The following is a 15,792-nucleotide window of genomic DNA, read 5'->3' as shown; positions in this document are numbered from 1 at the left end:
TGGTGATTAAGAATAAGCACAGTGAGTTAAATTTGAATGTGAAATGAAGTAGGAGTTAAGATCCTAAGCAGCTTTGAGGATCTGTGCCTGAGCTCATAAAATGCAATTAATTAGTGACTGACTGGGGACTCTCTAAGGCTCTTCCCTCCTTGAGGTTTTGGTATGACATCTCCCCTCCTTAGCCTGTGTCACATGCTCTAAAGTCATCATTTTGCCACGTAAGGAGTCAGACACATTTACCAGCTCTTTGATCTAGCGTAATTCCATGTAAACCACATGTTGTTGTGGGTTTGGCAGGGAGGGAGCAGGACGGAATGCTACCAGGCCTTAAGCACTTACAATTGTCAGGGCATTGCTTAGCCTCTCCTAGTCTGCTGAGCTGGGGCAACCAGCATGGGTTGCTAAAGCTGGTGGAAATTCATTATCGCTATTGGAATGTCATTAACACTTTTCCCAGGGATTATATATACACTTTTAAGTGTCAAAATACTCCAAGCCAGTGCTCAAGCGAATTAAAAGAAGTGATTCCAGGGAAGAGGCATTTATTGATGGCAAAATGCTATGAGGGCCAACAGATGTCACTCCTTATAATAGGGCATGTGGCTCTAATTTGGCACTCCTTGCCATCAGGAGGAACCTCTTGCAGAGCAGATGTCATTTCTAATCCTGTCTTTCATGGGTGCCTGTGCCCTGTAGGAATTGATATGCCAGCTCAGAAGCAGGCTCAGTGCCATGAAAGCAGATGGTCATGAGCACAAGTCATGCTACAAAACTAGTGCTTCTACAAGTGTGGGTGCTGAGACCAAAGGACTACCCAGGAACATCAAAATCTTCCTACACAGGAAAATTCCCTCCAAGTAGGCTGATGCATGCCATTAGTGCTTTACTGGTAGCAGAAAATTGATGTTATCTGTATCTTTTTTCTGGTTATTTTAATTTTTGGCCAGCCTCTGGTGATCCCAGAGGTCATTCTGGCAGCTGAGGGCATCGGATCATATATGTGGCTTTGGCAAAAATGCTCAATTACTTTGAGAGCTCTACAGTGGCTGGGAATTTTGTGGTGTAGGGGATTCCCCTGCTGGGCAACAAGGAGGAGAAGTGGCACTTGCAGATGTATTCATCCATCTCCTCTTTAAGACAGTGCATGACTGTGTCAGACAACACCTGAAAGTAAATCAGTGCTCTTATTTTTCTTCACATGCTTTTTGCTTGGTATAGATAGTAGTCTTTTGCCTAAAACATTCAGCCTAAATCAAAATTTTGTTGTACCAAACACTTCAGTTGCCCTCACTGGGATCAAATATTGTTTTTCTTACAAATTCAGCCTTCAATAACAATTAATTTCAGTAGATTTAGGATCCCAGAAACCCTGTTGCTTGGATATAGCTACTTATTTACTCCCCTAAAATTAACCTTAGAGGAATTTAAATATCCAACTGATATGTAATATGCTCTTAACTTTTGTCAGCAAGGAGAGCTTCTAAAACATTATGAGTATGTGCTTGCCTTCAAGTGCGTCTCAGGTTTTAAGAACCAGCCCTTACTACAGTTAATTGATAGGCTTCAGTAATTACAGAGTAAGATCAGGTTAGTCTGATCTGATATGTTAGAAATTTTAATCCATCTGTCTAGGAGAAGCTTACAGCAGGTATGTTTCTCTCATCTCAGTTAGAGAAGCAAACATTTCCCCAGTATATAATTCTACTGCGTCAGCTCCTCTGAGCACCACAAGGGACATTTCAGTGGAGGATTCCTGACATGGGATGCTTCTTGTCACTGTGATCAGAGTCATACACTGAATGAGGAATGTTTGCAGGGAAGATTTGGTCAGGAATGACCTTTGATGGCTCAGCTCCAAGTAGTGCCAGGAGATTCCTCTTAGAGAAGGCAGATACACAGTGATTTCTGAGGCCCATTTTAAAATGTCTGCGCAGCCCAGGTATCTTTGGCAGGATTTGGCAGACAACTTATATTATCCTTTCTGACAAATATTACAATTGATCAGCAAAATACTATGCTGTCTTTGCTCCATGTCCTAGGGGGTTTTAATCAGCCAGCCATGCCAAAGCTCTCAGCTAACCAAGCAGCTGTGGAATCCATCAGTGGCAGGCAAAGCCACCACTGACATACAGACTTTATTACATAATAAAATGCTCATCTTTCCTTATAGAGATGCAACATCTCACCAGAACCCAAATAAAATGTGTTATGTGATTCCAAAGTCTGGCATAGTCAGTGAGTTGTCTGCAATTCCCAGTAACACATACAGAAATTTTACTTTGCAGTGAAATTTGCACCTTACCCAATGAGGTTTGTAACTCTTCAGGAGGGAGCAGCACGTGGCTCCACTCAAGTAAGAAATGCATATAGCTGGATCCTAAAATATATATTTTATATGGTGATGTGAAATGAATTAGTTAGCATTGACACAAGGAGGTGTATCAGCAGAAGGCTGTATTTCTGCTATCTATTATGTATGAAGGGCACTGAAGATGGGTTTGTGTCAGAAATTAATCTAGATTCCAAAAAATCAGTGTCATCAAAACAAGTATATCATGTAAAGGAAGGAGCTTCAATTCCACTTGGCAGAGGCAAAACATCTCCACTTTTCTTAAACCCACTTTGATGTGAGACTAAGTTGAATGACCTCCTTTGCCAGTGACATGGAGCATACATGGCCCAGCTCAGTGGATGGTTCTTAGCTGCAAGTCCAGCTGTGCCGGTGAGAAAGGGAAAGCCTGGGAGCCAGGCTAAGCCCAGTCTCCTGATCCCTCACCCTATTCTTCACACTTGTGGCCATGTTTTTTTCTACTCTAACACGCTCAGGAAAAAGCTGCTATGATCAGCCTGGGTGCTGTCAGGATGAGACACTATTTGGCCAGCTTTTATTTAGCAGTGTAAATACAGTCTGATGGACCAAGCCTCAAATAAAGGCCATGTGTGCAGGGGCATCCTGCTGGAAGTAGGATTACCAGTGCTACCCTGGAAGCTCAGCTGCCACCTGAGTTAGGAAAGCACAGCCTGAAGAGGCGATGCTTCCCTCTGCCCTGCCAGAGACACCACCTCTCTCTTTTGCTTGCCTGGATCAGTTGCAAGTGCAGGATACAGCCTTTGACTGCAGAAGCAGTCAGGGCAGCTGGAGGTGAAGGAAGAGCCTGCCAGTGCATCTGCACAGAGCTGCTTTTGCAGCTCTTCCAGTGCTGGCCAACCTTGCAAGGTTCCCACCCTTCAGGTGCCCAACAGCTTTCTGCAGAGCCGGGTCCAGGGGCCCCAAACCATCTGACAGCAGGTGACACAGGAGAAAGTTACTTGGCTTTAGGACTGAAGGGCACGAGGAGAAGGATGGATGTGCACACCTTTTACAGGTGTGTTAGTGTACAAAAGCCATGGCTGATCACAGTTGTCATTCATCATTACTGATGGCACAAAACTCTCTCCTAGTCAGTGAGAGGGCTGCCTCAGAGGTAATCACTGGCAGTGCAGAGACCCAAAGCTATGTAAAGCTGCTCTGTGAAGCTCTGTAAAGCTGTGCTGGGAGGCACTGCAGATTTGGCTCCATATTTTGGTGCAAATTATTAACCTGAATAACTAACCTGAATTCAAAAATCAAGTTTCATTTTTGAATGTAAAGACTTCTGAAAAATCAGCTTTTATGAAGGCATATGGTCAGGTACAAAATTAACATTTTACAGGGAATTATTCCTCAAACATCTTTGTCTGAACCAAAAAAACCCCAAAAAACCAAAAACAAAGGCAGTAGGAAAAAAGACTTTAAGCTAAGTAAGTTAGGCTCAAGCATTGTATGGACATCAATTCTTAAGCATCTTCTTTTCTGGATGGAAAGGAAACCTGTCATGAGCTAGTGTCTGATCTCTTGCATATTTGGCCTGCTAGGAAATACCAGGCACTGTCTCTCTGCAGACGCAAAAACCCCAATTAGCCAACTAGTAGTCTTATGTACTATCAAAACCTCTTAATAACATGGTTAGTCCTCATGATCACACCGTCCCTCTTGGTCCATAGCTTAGTTTCAGCTTGAGCTACAGAGCTCAACTGTATGTTCAATGGTGTCTCTTGAAAATTACACTGTGAAACCTCATATTGAAATATACCATGCTGGACTTCAAAACAGCAACCCTTAAAGTAGTGAAATAAAAATCTCATTTGACAGGTTGTCTATCTGGTAATCATCCTATAAAATTTACTTACCAGTTCACAAGTAACAATCAGGAATAAAGAATGGGCATTACTTGAAGGATGGGCAAATGTCCCAAGTTAGTGAAAAGTGTGTCTTGCAGGTTTTGGTTTTAAACGTCACCTGATTATTTCCAGCAGTTTAGGTATTTTTCTTATCAGATCATTCCCCATGGCAGTGACTTAAATTTCACTTTGTGCTTGTACTTTTACTTGAAAACTGGGGCACAAAAGTGCAGCCTAGTAAAACCCAGAGGAATAATACATCCCAGTGTTTTGCAGGTGAAAAAAAGTCGTTCCGGCCTCATTTATCATCAGGTTTTTCTGCTCATTTGTCTGTCTCTGCTGTTTCTTTGCTGTGCAAATTTGGACAGTGGCTCAAATCCTTTTTTAAAGTTATTTCAGTTCTGTGACTGGGAAGTGATTTAGAATTGCTGAGTGGGATCACTGATGCAATAACTAGGTGTAACTTCCTTGTCATTAACTTGACATCGAGTAGTGTCCAAAGATCTTTATATTGGAAAGGCTTTCCTATAACCCTGGGTAAATGCTGGTCCTTCAGTGAACATGCACGATGCCAGCACATTCCCAGTGTCTTGCATGCGATTACAGCTGTGGCAGGAGCTCTCAGCTCCAAGCCTTCTGCCAGCACAGGGAATGCTTGACCTGCTGTGAAGAGCTGGAAACTCACTCCATGTCTATGAGTGTCATAGGCTGCGCACAGCAGCCCGCAGGACAGGGAGCCACACTCATGCTCTAACACTCCTCTGCAGTTTGTTTGTCAGCAAGACCTGTAGGCATTGTCAAACGATGCAAATTCTCCAACAAAAGGAGACTTTATTGCCCTTGATTGCAGACAGGGAAATCTGTAGCTGTGGGGTTCCAGAACACAGCCCTTCCTATCATTGTCTCCTCTCAGATCAAGACCTGCTGCACAACACGGCCTAATTAATTTCTCATCAAATGCAGAATTCACCCCATTCACGTTCCTGCTAGTTCTACAGTTATATATCTTATCATTGGATATTTCTGTCCTTTTTTATAAATATTTGTAAATAATTTCAGAAAAGGAACACCTACAAGAGGCACAAACTTGTAGTGGCACATACAAGAGAGCCCTTCTTTTCTGAGGGTGAGGTGTCCCTGAAATGAGCTTCAGCCAGATGGTAAAAAAGAGTGGTAACAGATATTGAGAAAGAGTGGTTCAAAGACATCTAGGAGCAAGTGGGATTTTGGTCATGGTTTTCTTCAAATATGCAGCCCACAATATGTTCCCAGCCCTAATTTCTCAGTGTCTACTGGCAAACAAGTATAGGGCAAGAGTGGCTGCAGCTGGGACTTTCCAAAGTAACTGCAAGTCTTCAAAGGAATATTCTTCTTTTTGGTATTTTTTTTTCCTTTTCAGAAGCAGAAGAGTAGGATTCCTTGGGGCTTATAGTGAGATGATAAAAGTGAGGCTGAAGGCCTTTAGCCCCAGCAGAGCACTCTACTGCAAATTCAGCAGTGCTGCTCCTCATAGAGCACAGAATCTGCAAAAATGCAGGGCCTTTTATGTAGCAGCCCCCAGACAACTCGCCAGGTGCTTCAAAGGCAAGCAGAGTCTCCCCTGGCTTACACAGAATGCCAGAGTAGAGTAGGAGAGAAGAAGTACAATACAACAAAAGATGTGGTCACCTGGAAACTGTTCACCCACTGCGCATCTGGTGTTTCTCTACAGGCTTTTACTGAAAAATAAGAGGTGGTATCATGGAAGGGCAGAAGCTACTGATTCACCTGTTGCAGATAATAGTGGGAGGCATTATTTCATGAGGGGCTAACAGATGGACCATCTGCTGAATCATCTTTCTGATTTTCCTATAAGTTGATTCCTTAAAGTAAATTAAAACCTTTCTTTTCCTCCTAGATCATGAGAAATATGCATTCTCCTAAGTCTTTAATTTAATTACTTCTTTGAATGCTATCTGAACTCTGGAATCCAGCACTATGTGCAGCAAGGTGAAACTCACCTACCTCTGCTCCTAGGGAACTGCATGCTGCCCTAGTGATATCCATGGAAGCGGCAAACATTTGCTTGTTGGAGCATATTATACACGCATGTGTTGTTGTATCCCTCTGTCTCTTTCCAATTTCCATCTATTGTGAGTGAAGAGAAAAGTGGGAGACAATGTCTCTTAAGTTAAACATTGACCTTATCTCAGCAAATCCTGGGTGTATTGATATTGCTGTTGTGGTGAGTCGACCTTGGCTGGCTGCCAGGCACCCACCCTGCCTGATAGTGAGTCTCACTATCTCACCTCCTGTACAGGACAGGAAAAAAAATAAGGTAAGACCACAGGTAGAGACAAAGACATGGAGATCACTTACCAGCTGCTGTCACAGGGGAAAAAAAAAAAATTACTTGGAGAAAATTATTTAATGTATTGACAATTAAAATAGAGTTGAAAGGTGTGAAACAAAACAAACAACTAAAATAGCTTTCCCCCACCACTTTTTTCCACCCTCAACTTCACTTCCTCCTTCCCAATCCCTCTACCTCCTCCATCCCATATCCCCATTGAGCAGCATAGCGGGAGGAGAATGGGGGTTGCAGTCAGTCCATTACAGTTTCTCACTGCCATTTCTTCCATCTCACACTTATTCCTGCTCCTGCATGGATCTTTACCCAGGGCTGCTGTCCCTCAGGATGAAGCTGGTCTGACATGGTTCTCATGTCCAGGCCCACAGCTTCTTCCAGGGCCCTGCTCCTGTGAGGGCTCTCCATGGATGCAGCTTCCTTTGGGCCATGTCCACCTGTGTGCCCGTGTGAAGGTCTCCATGGACTGCAGTGTGAATATCTGCTCCACCATGGTGCAGGGGTTAAATACCTGCTTCCCCATGGTCTTCTCCCTGCCCTGTAGGGAGCACCTGCTCCCTCTCAGCCTCACACTTCTTCCCTCACTGCTCACTGTAGGGCAGAGAATGAATGTTGAAAATGAGAATAAAGGGTTTCCATTGAAGAACACTTGAACTCTATTTCTCTGCAAATAATGAGAATAATTTACTCTTCAAGGTTAGTGCTTCTGCAAGGGAAACTTACAAAAATAGCTGAAGAAAGAAAATAAAGTTTCTGCAAGTGGTGTTCCCCGAAGTGCCTGGCTAAGCATACATATGAGGCCACTTCAGGAATAGCCTCAGGAGCATGGTGCAGACAGCTTGAGGTGGACACACATGCTGCAGGTGCCCTTGTGCACAGCTGCAGAGGAGATGGGGCTAGGTTGGGCCAGATTTTCTGCTGTTGTGACTTTATGGAAGTCAGCAGTGTTTTGTCACAGTTAATTCAGCATATAAATTTAAATGTTTGTTACACAGGTGAAAAATCCATGCAGTTTGGATATGCAACACTGACCTGATGTGCTGAGGGGTTGTTATGTGCAGAGCTGTGTAAAGGTGACAAATGCTTCAGGTCTTTCTGTTCCTGTATAGAGTATACTACACTGTTTTAAGTTTTTGATGTGGCTTGGGAAAGGTCAAATATGTTTGTATGTATGTATGTTTATACTGCAGATACACACTTTAAATTACAACTTATATGCAAGCAGCCTCAAAGACACAACAAAACTTAAAGCTGTTTTCTCAGAGCCAAAAGGTATATTTTTCCTTTATAAGAAGATTTTCTTCTCCAACCTGCTTTTCTTTTTTCCTAGTACATTTTCAGTAATAAAGGGAAAAATGAAATCTTTACTTGCACACTTTCAAGAAGCCTATGTCTTAAAAATACTGTGGACTTGGACATGCCAATTATTAAGATAATGCTATCATTTTCCTGCAGGCAGTACCTAACCAATATTATATTGTATCTTTGTAAAACAATTGAAATAAAAATTATAGGCCTTTTCTGACATCCTTTGTATTTCTTGCACTATCTCCACTTTTTTCAATCAAAATGTTCATTCTTCTACAAATGTTCAAGTCCAGATCTGCTGTAATCTTTTGCTCCTCTTAGGCCTTGTAGACAGATAGGTAAAAAGAACGCTCCAACTTTGCCTTTCTCAAATGTTAAGAAAATATTGTTTTCCTTATGTCTACAAGGAACCTAGGATGTCATTATTCCCTAGATGGTAAATGCAGGAGGAAACCAAACCCAATAAAAGTTTTGAAAGAGGTTAATATAAGGCTAAACCCTTGGCAACCTAATATTTGGTATGAGAATATGACTGAAGTGGATGTAAGAGTTCAGGCAGAATTTTTTTCTCTGTTTTTTTATCTTATTATTCAAATGTCTGAGTGTGATCTGAGGGACTCTTTGTGGGAAATCTTCACCTGAGCAGGGGAATTTGAAACTTTGCACCACTGAGCCCTGCTATTCCCCTTCATTTCAAACACCAGCAGCTTCCAAGTGATAGGGTGAATGTGTGTTGTGGCTCCTCTAGCAGCTACAAAACCATAAACTCATCCACCCATATGTTTATGAATTCCTTGGTTTCTTGATAAGGGTTGTAGCCACGTACCTTTATAGAGGGAGACAAAGAGAAGGTCTTAATTTCCTGTTGGAATCAGACTGTAACAGCTGCCAAAGCTTATCATTTAAGTAAGTCTTTGGGAACTCTTTATTTCTACCTAAGGGTTTATACTGGAGACAGCCTGTGTAACTTAGCCCAAGCTGCTGTGAGAAGATATCACTGTAGATTATAATTGCTGATAGAAGTTCGGTCTGTATGCCACAGTTCACATACATTTTTTATGGACTTATAATTAGTGCAATTCCGGTCTCCTGCAGGTTCCAGCTTCGGAAATGAAGAGCAGCCCACCCCTAGGGCATCTGCACCTTCTAAGGATGCTCCTAAGGGGAGCAGCAAAAGCACAACGCAGGTATCGAGCAGCACAGCAACTCCACGCAGGAGCTTACTGCCAGCACCAAAAACTGCCACAGCACCCACTGGTAAGTGCTCCAGACTTAAAACACCACCTGCGTTAAGCCAAGAAATGCAGAAACCTTGCTGGGATGCTGCTTTACTTCTTGCTTTTAATTAATTTTCATGCCATCCTTGGGCCCATTGCCGGTGTGTTGATTTGGCTCATAGACCTGTATTTACTGCAGACTCTTTGTAACAAGTCAACAACACAGCTACGATCTCATTTTGTGAGTTATGTGTAGAATTGAAGGCATTTACTGTCCCTAACTACACATGCCAGACATTAGTGTATATATTGTTGGTTCTCAACAAGCAGCTATTTGAAAATACTGCATTCCTTTAGAGACCAAAACATTCCATTGAGCAGATAATTCATTGCTAGGTATGTTTGCAGTGATGAGAATATTGGCCTCTAGGTGTGAGTAATCTTTGGTTTTTTTCACTCAGAGAGGCAGAAGGAGGCAAATAAACAAAGCAAAAACCCCTTAGCCTTGTTTCCAAATTGTTTCCTTGCCTAAACTCTCCTGCTCAATTCAGTTTTGTCTCAAATGACCAGTTCCATCAAGTTCAGACTAGATCTAGCAGTTCAAATTCCAAAATAAATAATTTTATCCAGGCTGGCTCTTACTCAGCAGTGTTTCATCTCTGTGTAAGTTCCATTTGGTTTGATAACACATTGCAAATGGAGCTGGGAAGGAAAAATCAGTGCAAAATATTAGACAAAGACTTTATGAATTGCTAGTTCCTGTCACCTGCTTTCAAGACATATTTACCTGTTGTAGTGGTTTGACCTTGGCTGGACACCAAGTACCCACCAAACCAACCAGACAGAGGGAGATAAATACAGTAAAAGGCTCTTGGGTCAAAATAAGGATGAAGGGATAGCTCAGAAGTTACCATGTCATAAATTTGCCTGTTTTATTCTGGAAGTAAACTAAACATGGAAGTAGGATTACCTGCCTGTGTTATGCATTCAGACTGTTCCTGAACAGGGACACCTGATAAGGTTAGGAAGTTGTTATTATACACAACAGACAGAAGCAAAAGAAACTATGTTGGTCCAATGTTCTGGTTTAATTATTTTATGAGACAAGTTAGCAGCATGTATCTGTGGCCAATTTATGATATTTTTAATTTTTTATTTTTTTAATCAAACAGTGTCATGGTTCCTCAAAATGCTAAGTATTTTATAGGAGCAGAAGTTGAAATAAATCAGAGAAATTATGAAGACAAGGTGTTTTTAGCAGTTCTAATCTTGCCTTTCTTGCAACAGCATATGAACACTGGGTGTAGATCCCAATGTGATAGAGGCACATACAGAAGGTAAACTTTTCTGTTTAGGTATCCTTTGGACAATGATTTATATAGGCTTGATGTTGCATATGTATTTAGCATCTGACCATCCTCCTGTGCAAGATATTGAAGTTACAAAGTGCTTAGAGCACTCCAGAGTTACAGCTGAGGAGCACAGGCACTATGTGTATTGCATACAGCATATTTTATGAAAGGAAGAAGGAAAGTACTTCACAAAGAAGATGGCAATAATTTAAATCTAAATAGTATTTCTGAAAGAGTGCAATATCAGGTAATATAAAAATTGCATTAGTATTTCAGGGATGTGCATAATTTTATCTATGTATGAATAGTAAATTAATTCACAAATGAAAATGTCTACCTATATTAATGAATCAAAAATAGCCATCAAAATCAAAAATCACATGAGAGCTTTCATGTATTAGATGTCACTTGAGAAGACCACATGAACTGTATATTTTCACTTAAAAAAAACATAGACACAACTGCTTAAGAGAGATTATATTCCTGATATTTCAATAAAAGTGCTTCTGAAATAAATTGGACTGCAGGGAATAAAAAAAATTTAATTAATGAAAATAGACTCCTTTAGCTTCTGTTGTGGAGCAGATGATGCTGTGCTTCAGATGATCTAAAAAGAATTCTGGCATGGGACAATAGCAGTGGAAGATTGTTGTCATGCAAATTGTTTTGCAGGCATGAACTGATGGCCTTGCGACTGGTCTGTGAAAACAGTGCACTTGATTAGGTTTCAGTGTTTTGCACAGCCCTTTTCACATTTCCATGTCTGACAGTTTATAGAAAAGGAAAAAGAAAGCATATACTTGACTAGAAAAAGAGGGGTCTTTTAATTTCAATTAAATGTATTAGCTACTTTGGGAAGTACAGCGATAACCTAACTAAAACTTACCATTTCTATATTGCTTCATATTTTCTTTAACGAAAGCACTTCTCCATCAGGAACTTTGTACTCACAATCTAGCTCTGAAATTCATATAAGCTTCCTCTTTCCACAGATGTTGATTAAAATATATAGTATTTGAAGCATACATATATGAATTTTCTGGTTTAAATTTCCCTGAAAATGGAGGAATATCTGCAGAAGGCAATATTCAGAGACATAGTTCTGTGCACCAAGCTGGATCTGCCACCAAACTCTCTATGAAATCAGAGAGCTGTGGGATTTTATATTTTCTATGCCCTGTTATGGATTTTGAGGGGTGTGTGTTGGGGGATTCCCATTTCTACTTATTATTTATTTTTTATTATTATTTTTTATTATTATTTAATGACTGTTGTCATCCATAAGAAATATCCTAATTTGAGTGCAATGACAGTGGCAATAAGGTATTCATTTGAGCAGCTTGTTCCTACTTGGCCCCCTAAATTAAAGACAATCAAAAATATTGTTTAAAAAATTCACCCGTTCAATTCTTTTGCTTCTACAAGTACCAGTAAATCATATATAACAGGACAGACTGTTAAATGCAATCAGTCAAGATGAAAAATGGGAGGCCAGTGTTATCTCAGCTCTCACCAGCAATCTTATAGTGTAAAATGTGATTTTTTTGATCAGATTCTGCAAAATCCAGACAGTACAATGTCAGCAGGAAGGAGAGGGGTGATCTGAGGGCATCTGAGGGGGGAAGAGTGAGCCCCAGCACTCCTGCAGGGATGAAGGGAGAAGAGTCTGCTGCTGCTTTGCTCCCCCTTGCAAACACTTTCCCTTCAAAGCAGAGCAGCAGTGTGCAGTGGGTTACATTCACATTGTTCCTGTACTGAACACAGAGATATGCAGCACTACCTTACAAGTGAAGGTGGGAGTTCATCTGCAAATTTTCCTACCTTTTTTCTGGGAACCACTCTTAAACATTCCATAGTACAATTGTGTGAGGAAGAGACAATAAAATGCCATAGGATCCATGCAAAATGGCAGAAAGAGGAATAGTTATTTTAACTCAGCAATTAACGTTGGATGTTCTGAATCACCCTGAGATTTTCTATTAAGTCAAAAAAATGACAGATTTTATGAGGTTTATTTTTTACTTTATTTTTTTAAACACCAGCTAAAGAGACTTTTCTTTTTTAATACAAGAACAAGGCAACTGTTTCCAGACAAGACCATGAAATAATTGTTGTCCTTTCTTTCTTATCAGATTGACTTTAAATTTGAAACAAACACAAAGGGAAAAGCACAAGCATTAGCAGTTTCTACTTCAAGAAATACATAGTCTTTCTTCTACATCTACTTATTTATTCAGTCTTTCAGTGTCTCATAGATCACAGGAAGTAGAGAGTCTCTAGAGAGAATTAGACTGCTCTCATTCTACAGAATCCATCATATTTCCAGCTTTGCTCATTTTGTCTCAAACAATGCATGCAGGGATGTGTCATTACTCACCAAGGACATGACTAGTCATGGGTATCAGGGGAAAAGGCAGAGGAAAGCTCAAAGGGGCTCCCTGTGTCTGTGAGTGACTGAAGATATTTCCTTGGATGTTTTTTGGTTAACTTGCAGACTGCATTAGTTAACTTTTAAAATACTCCTGAGAACAGCTGGAATCCTTCTGAATGTAGTCAGTCCCATTGAATTGTTAATGATGTCTACAGCATGTTAGGATTTGTTTTGGAATAAATACTCAATGTACAACTTGTTAGCACGCTTTCAGTCAGAAGTATGAAAGCAAATTGAAGTCTATCCCAGCATACAGGCTTTTGAAGACTCAAAAAGGTACAGGCAAATACAAGTGCTGATTCTGCAGTGCTTGAGAAGATGTCTTGGATAAGGTGTCATTTGCTCTGCTTCCTAGGCCAGCATTCAGCACTCCTGGGGGAATGGAGAAGTGGCTTTGTTTGTCTGCTCTTTTCCTAAGTGATTTCTGGAATGTTTTGCCTTGTGTTTCTAATTATTTTGCATTTGCTCCTTCTGTTTCATTTGGAGCAGGCTGTGTATGTTAATTAGGAAATGTAAATACCTTTACAAAGCTGTGTGTTTAGAGGCCTTTTTCAAAAGGAAATGTTGTAAGCACACTAGTGGAAAATACAAACAAATATTTATGCTCATTGTTCTCTTATGGCCTGAAATATTTCTTTACACAAGTACAGCTTTTAAAAGACAGGAAATGTTGAGAGATTTCTAACCTTAAATGGAATGTAGATTCACCTAAAAATTAGTACTTTGTGGCTTTGATTACTGGCTACCAGAACCAAAACTTCTTATTGCATGAGCACTGTCAGTTGTAGATGTTGGGAGAGCCTTGGAAACTGTTCCAGGAAGCCTAGAAATTAATGGTAGTTCCAGAGATGTCAGGAGCTTTTTGCTGGGAAGCTCAAAGCCCTGGTTATGCAGCTAGCAGGAATAAGGCTAATGTACAGGCATTTAATACAGAGCTAATTGGAATTCCATATTTCCAGTCTGTGGGCAATAACATTAAGAATTTGAAGTAAATTTTGTTCCAGATCAGATTTAATATACATTATGAAAGACAAATTTAGAAGAACATGAAAAAAGTGTGCAAGTTCAAGAAATATACACTTATGTTGCTTAATTTCCTTTTGTAATTTTGTGTATTTTTTATTATTTTATGATTGCACACGTAACACCTTTTGACATTTCAAAATATATATGACAGAAAACTATTTGAGGTTTTACATGTGTTCAGGCCTGTAATAACAACTGAAAAATGTTTGTCTTGTTTCCTGAGTTTTCCTGGAGCATCAGACTTTTTTGTGCATTTCAGTCTTTGAATTACTTTTAGTACAGTTCAAGCTAGAAAAGATCAAACTTTATAACCTCCTGCTGCACCATACCCTGTGCTACTGCACATTATGCTAATTACTACACCAGTGCTCTCCCTCAGATTTTTTTTAAACCTGAAATTCTATATTTCTATGAAACGACAAATTCTGAGCCCAAACACTTGTAATCTAAAGATTTATTTTCCCTGCAGGAAATCAACATGTTTTCCGAATGTTTCTCTTTGAACCATCTAACAGCTGCTGTTTCAGAAGACAAGAACAAGCCCCATTTTTAGAAAAGCATTCAGCTCAAGCTCTTATATGAGGTCTGGTGCCAGGGATGGCTCTTGCCCTAAAATTTCCCTGTGGGTGATGAGCTTAGCAAAATGATAACACTTTGTTCCCGCAGACCATCCTTCCTCTTCCCTGCTGTGTGCTTTCTAAATCCCTCTCCTCTAAAGAGGGCCACAGAGAGGCCACCAGGGCCCTTCTACTTATGAAGGAGAAGTTGAATAATTGTGATCTCCACGTGTCCCTGTCCCCTTCCCAGCAAGGCTGTGCTGGACGCTGGCGCTTCCCTTGCGGCACAACCCCTCCTCCCCTGCCCGCTTGCTGCACCGCTGCCCCACCAGACCTTAGGAGCTCTCCTAGTCTTGTAAACTGAACAAGGGCACTAGTCTTCCTAGTTATTAGTACTACTTGTCTTTCCTTGCCCAGATATCTGCACCTTCTTTCTGCCGGTCTTCCACTTTGTGGAGCCAATGTCCTGCATGCAGCTGCATCTGCAGGGCAGCACCCATAACACAACTCCCACGGCTCTCCACAGACCCTGCCTTGCCCTCTGCTAAATTCTGGACTTCTTTGCTCTGTTTTCTTTCAACTAAGCTCAAACTAGGGAGCTGATTCTCATTTTGTGCTTAAGGTCAAGGGAATGAATGAATTCCACAGCTGTTCCTCACTGAAAATGTCTCAAAACCAAAAGTATTTCATTATTTACGTGCCCAAGGAAGGCATAAGGAAAGCACACACTTTTCTCTACTGTTGCCTGTGTTTGGCATCTGGCATAGCAAAATTTATGGAGGAGCTCAGTATATGGCCCATTTGTGCATTATATTTTTATTTTGAAAGCCCCAGAAAAGCCAAAGCCTTATTAACGTGAAGAAGTGATGCTTCAATCTGTAACTATATAAACTATGTCTTATAAAACAAACCCTGGTTTTGTCTCACAGCTACCATATCAGGCTGGCCCTTAGTAATGAAAAGGCACCATAAACTTATTTTATATCCTACTCTGTAGCAAAGTGCAGTGTAGTAGGGAGCAGGCATGGGCAATTTCTATCTTCAGTCACTTTGTTGTGAAAAGTATTAATCACAAATGAGAATCATAGCCTCAACATGTTGTATTTATGGACAGCAGAGAAAATGGAGATGGACAAAAGTATAGGTGTGAGCAAGTGTGCAGTCTTTACAAGCTCCTGGCATCTGATGGTGTGATTTGCCTGTGAAGAGTGGAAGAGTCAAAGAGGGTTTTAGAACTTGTCCCATGTTTCCCTCCCACAAACAGGTGGACATGCAGGTGCATGTGCTCTTTCCAGAGGCACTCTGCAAGCAAATGTTGAGAGACAGTGCTAGAAATTATGCAGCTCAGCTTCTG

The 15,792-nt window shown here is 40.8% G+C and overlaps 1 protein-coding gene across 1 annotated transcript in view; it reads left to right on the top strand.

Annotated features, from left to right (window-relative positions):
* Positions 1-15,792, top strand: part of MTUS2 (microtubule associated scaffold protein 2) — a 161,851-nt gene that overhangs the window by 88,018 nt on the left and 58,041 nt on the right. The window contains exon 4 of the mRNA XM_058826196.1: positions 8,951-9,112. Within this exon, the coding sequence (XP_058682179.1) occupies positions 8,951-9,112 (162 nt within the window). The remainder of the gene's footprint in view (positions 1-8,950; positions 9,113-15,792) is intronic.

This window comes from Poecile atricapillus, chromosome 1 (genome assembly GCF_030490865.1).
Source record: "Poecile atricapillus isolate bPoeAtr1 chromosome 1, bPoeAtr1.hap1, whole genome shotgun sequence".
NCBI classification, from domain to species: domain Eukaryota; kingdom Metazoa; phylum Chordata; class Aves; order Passeriformes; family Paridae; genus Poecile; species Poecile atricapillus.
Note: the sequence above shows the minus strand (reverse complement) of the source record. Positions and strands in the feature narration are given on the sequence as shown.